Raw genomic sequence first — 4183 nt, 5'->3', positions numbered from 1 at the left:
GCACAGCAAAATCACGGGCTAACTTAAATTGTACCCCCTTCTTCCCGCTTTATGTGTGACACATTTATTATTTGGAGAGTTAAATAAATTCTTTTTTATCGTAAATTTTTTAAATATTTTAAATTATTAATTATTACTAATTTATATAGTTTTTATATATGTAAATTTTGTTTCAAAAAAATATGAAAATTTTATATTCGAATTTACACGAAAATTAAATAATTTGACCCTTATAGTCTGAATTGTATCAGGTTACGTGGGACGAGAGGGAATACCACCTAACCTTACCATACCATTCAAGATATATTTAATCCCCGATTCAATAGTACTCAACAATTTTCTTCAAGCTAAAGAAGCGATAAAAGCTCCAGTGTATAATAAACATGTCAAATTGGCAACTTTCTTCATCAGATGGTAGAAATACTTATAGTGAATCCCATGTCATGCAGACTTGTAACTTGTTGAGTCTGTATTTCAATGGAAAGGCCAGCCTCAAAGATCTGAATCTTAGAATCAGTGGCAAAGAAGAAGCCATAGGTAATGGAATTTTCTGTTTTTCACTTTTTTCTCAGGAATATTCCCAGATGAGTTCATTATTTCAGTTGTTATGTTTTCCAGTTACTTTTCTTTTGAGCCGATGATCTACAAAAATGTCTCTCTCTAACTCACAAAGGTTACGTCATATCCTCTCAAACTCCACTTGTGGGATTACACTGGGTTGTTATTGTTGTTGTTGTAGTTGTACTTTCGCTTCTTTCATTTATGCTTTGCAGGAACTGTTAGGTGTTTGTCTTAATTTTCTTATCATATTCATATTTCTGCTTCCCTCTTTTTACTTCATTTATTATGCTTTTCTATCAGGAAAATGAATGTTTCTCAAGTCACAGTAACTCCTAAGTGTTTACCCTAATTTTCTTAACAAATTAATTTTTTTAAGGATATACTTATCATAATTGGTTCTACTTTTCCTAAAAAAAATGTATGTAAATCTTTTAAATTTGGTTAATCATTTTCCTGGAGAAAAAGACTTTAGACTTTTATAAATTGAGGATTATTCTTTCCCCTTTACAACACCCACGATATAGTCCTTAAGAAATTCTTGTTTATGGGAAAACATAAACCTCTTTAATATGAATTTTGTGAGGTTATTCTCTCAATATTCTTTTACTCTCTTTTATATTACTGTATTGCTCATATGTAGATTATTTAACTAAATTATATTAAACTGTTATGTTTTTTTGGTGTATTTCTCCTTGTTGTCTTATTTATTATTATAATATTCAAAATTTATTTGTTAGCTTGCGCGTGACACCTGATTATTTCGATCCAAACAGCAACTAAGGATTTTTTGACCAACATGGTAGAATCATCAGCTAAGACAACAGAGCAAGAGCAGATATTAATAGATGATGTTCCTAAAAGTGCCACAACAAAATCTTTTAGAGAAACGGAAATGCCCTTAAATAAGGCCGGCGGCAGGTTTGTTCCTTTCTTCAAATTCTCATACTTGAATCAATAATACTATCTGAATTTGTTATACCGTTTCTTTAATTTGCTACAGAATTTGAGAAAGAAAATATAAACTTTTGAAACTTTGTTGTCGACTAAACATGTTTTAATATTTATGTGACTGTAAAAGCTTTTCAGTAAGATAAAATGAAAAATATAAGAATGTGTCGTTCTTTTTTTAAGCGAAGTGAAAAGAATGTATTGGAGAATTGTCAATTTTAATATTAAATTGAATTACTTGTCATGTTAATGGCTAAAAAAAAAAATAAACAGTGGTCATAATTTCTTCCAAACCACTATCTCTCGTTCTTCCCATGATCTAGAATGTGACTTTATTTCTTTCATCCACTCACTCACTATTTACCCCACCACTTCCTCACTAAATTACCCCACCGACTCACTAACACATGTTTATTACCCACTGTCATTTTATTTACTTTGTGGAAGATATCCTACGCCTAAAACTAAGAGTGTTTAGGGTGCATATAAAATTAAAGTTGTATCGGGGGAAAAGAGTTGTAAGAAAGGAAAAATAAGTTTAATTAGTCTCCAACTTATTCACTATAATGAAGTAAAAAAGTAGTATTTCCTCTGTTTCAATTTATGTGAACCTATTTCCTTTTTAGTCCGTGCCAAAATGAATGACCTCTTTCCTAATTCGGAAACAAATTCACTTTATGAAATGATTTACAGCCACACAAATATTCAAAACTTATTTTGAACCACAAGTTTTAAAAGTCTTCACTTTTTCTTAAATATCATGCTTCAACAAAGGCTCACATAAATCAAACGGCGAAAAGTATTACTTTGTTGCTTTGCGGTGGAACTTTGGCTTAAAAACTAGTCCTCAGTTGTCAGAGTCAGACTAATGTGTCCTTAGCTTGAGGGGACAAGTTAAAAGTATTATTACTGGATCAGTTAAAATCTAATGCAGTATACTTGAATATTCTTAGTGGGACAAGTTATAAGTATTATTGCTGGATCAGTTAAAATCCAATGCAATAGACTTGAATATTCTTAAAGAGAACTAGATATCAACGCATCAGCTTAAATATTTTTTTTTTCTTATTAACTGTATTTGTATTTTCACCAATAGAAAATTGTTAGATAGCTTGTAATATAAGAGGTCTTAAAATGAATAGATACATAGGACATAATTATTCTGAAAAGTCATCTCTCAAATCCTATAAATATAAGGACACTTTTGAAGTAGCAAATCGAAAAATTTGCAGGTATAACACAGGCTTTGTTGTATCCTGAAAGGAATTGCTTGTATTTTCCCTAATCTATATACGGGCAATATCTCTTTAAAGAAAGTCGATTTATCCACGCCACAAAGCCATTTCTTCTTCGATTATGTTTAGTTTCCCATATACTGAAACAGATGGAGTATGATTTCGCCTCCATTTTCGTTTTCTCTGAACAGTTGCTTACATTTTGAAGAGTTATGAACTGAATACTAATGTGTGATAATGCTTTTTTCATTTAGCAAAGAGATCATACCAAAGGATCAGCAAAAAGCAGCCCAATTGTCAATATTCTATGGGGGTAAAGTGGTCGTTTTTGATGATTTCCCAGCTGAGAAAGCTAGAGCTGTGATGTTATTAGCTAGCAAAGGAATTCCTCACAACTCTAATTCTGCTACTTCAAAACAGCAAGCAGAGACTAATGGAGCTAACAGCTATGGTAAGCATTTAATAATTACTATACCTAATTGATCAATACTCCTACTATTAAATGATTTTTTTAATGGATATGATGAAACATTAAACAATATTTAAAATGGACCGTAGAAAATACAACTACTCAAATATTGCACAGTCGCAGAGACGGATCCAGGGTATAAGTAGTGGTTGGAAGATTTTCAAAATATGTATACGTGCACTCACTATGTTTAAATACTAAGTCCGCCTCTTTCTTGCTTGTGCTCTCTTCAGATTTACCTATTGCAAGAAGATCTTCACTTTATAGATTCCTTGAGAAGAGGAAAGATAGGTAAGAAACTACTAATATTTCTGCAGCACTAGTACATATGTGCAGCTTCCAATATTCGTGTTTTATATACTAGTACTAATATCCCGACCTTTTTTTTTTTTTAAATGGCATGTCTTCTAGGGGTACGGCTGTAGCACCATACCAAATGCACAAAACGTTGCCATCATCTTCAAGGACTCGTGAAGGCCATTTTGATCTTAACTTCTAGTTATAATCTACTCTGCACCTAATATACCGATAAGTTATATTTATATGCATCGATAATATTACTGAGAGAATATTAGTTACTAGTAATTAGGGCTGATGAAAGCTTGATATTAAGTGTTATTTATTATTGTAAGCCGATTTATCTGATGATGTAAAAATTGTATACATTGTTAATCTACAAATGCAAACTTAATTTTAGATACGTATTGCACAATTCTATATTTACGAAAAACTGACACGATATAAAAAAAAAATTGGTGTTCCGTTAACCAACAATTCAATTTGACAACTGGTACCTGGCCAACTTTCTTTGCAAACATGCAAATATAAAACATAATTTCGTAAATTGATTCATTGATATCACATATACAAGAGATATGGATACCCTACCCCTTACTTATAATTTGTTAAAATCTAATACACAAGCATCTTAAATTGTTAATAATCTCATCATTAAAGGCTCATTTGAAAC

The 4183-nt window shown here is 31.3% G+C and overlaps 1 protein-coding gene across 2 annotated transcripts; it reads left to right on the top strand.

Moving 5' to 3' along the window:
• Nucleotides 1-225: 225 nt before the first annotated feature.
• On the top strand, nucleotides 226-3907 carry LOC132040859 (protein TIFY 10B-like). 2 transcript variants are annotated; one of them, XM_059431551.1, is made up of 5 exons: nucleotides 233-537; nucleotides 1335-1479; nucleotides 2999-3195; nucleotides 3447-3504; nucleotides 3625-3907. In XM_059431551.1, the coding sequence occupies exons 1-5, from the start codon at nucleotides 384-386 to the stop codon at nucleotides 3710-3712; spliced, it is 642 nt and encodes a 213-aa protein (XP_059287534.1). In that variant the 5' UTR covers nucleotides 233-383; the 3' UTR covers nucleotides 3713-3907. The 2 variants fall into 2 exon arrangements, with proteins under 2 accessions (XP_059287535.1, XP_059287534.1); XM_059431552.1 differs by lacking the exons at nucleotides 3447-3504; nucleotides 3625-3907 and adding an exon at nucleotides 3303-3370 and having other exon boundaries at nucleotides 226-537.
• The last annotated feature ends 276 nt before the right edge of the window (nucleotides 3908-4183 follow it).

This window comes from Lycium ferocissimum, chromosome 12 (assembly GCF_029784015.1).
Source record: "Lycium ferocissimum isolate CSIRO_LF1 chromosome 12, AGI_CSIRO_Lferr_CH_V1, whole genome shotgun sequence".
Lineage (NCBI taxonomy): Eukaryota > Viridiplantae > Streptophyta > Magnoliopsida > Solanales > Solanaceae > Lycium > Lycium ferocissimum.
Note: the sequence above shows the minus strand (reverse complement) of the source record. Positions and strands in the feature narration are given on the sequence as shown.

Excerpts from the sequence above, each read along its gene's own strand:
- LOC132040859 (XM_059431551.1), top strand. The coding sequence starts at position 384 with ATGTCAAATTGGCAACTTTCTTCATCAGATGGTAGAAATACTTATAGT. Across the intron at positions 3,196-3,446 it reads TAATGGAGCTAACAGCTATG|ATTTACCTATTGCAAGAAGA; the intron begins GTAAGCATTTAA and ends TGCTCTCTTCAG. Across the intron at positions 3,505-3,624 it reads CTTGAGAAGAGGAAAGATAG|GGGTACGGCTGTAGCACCAT; the intron begins GTAAGAAACTAC and ends CATGTCTTCTAG.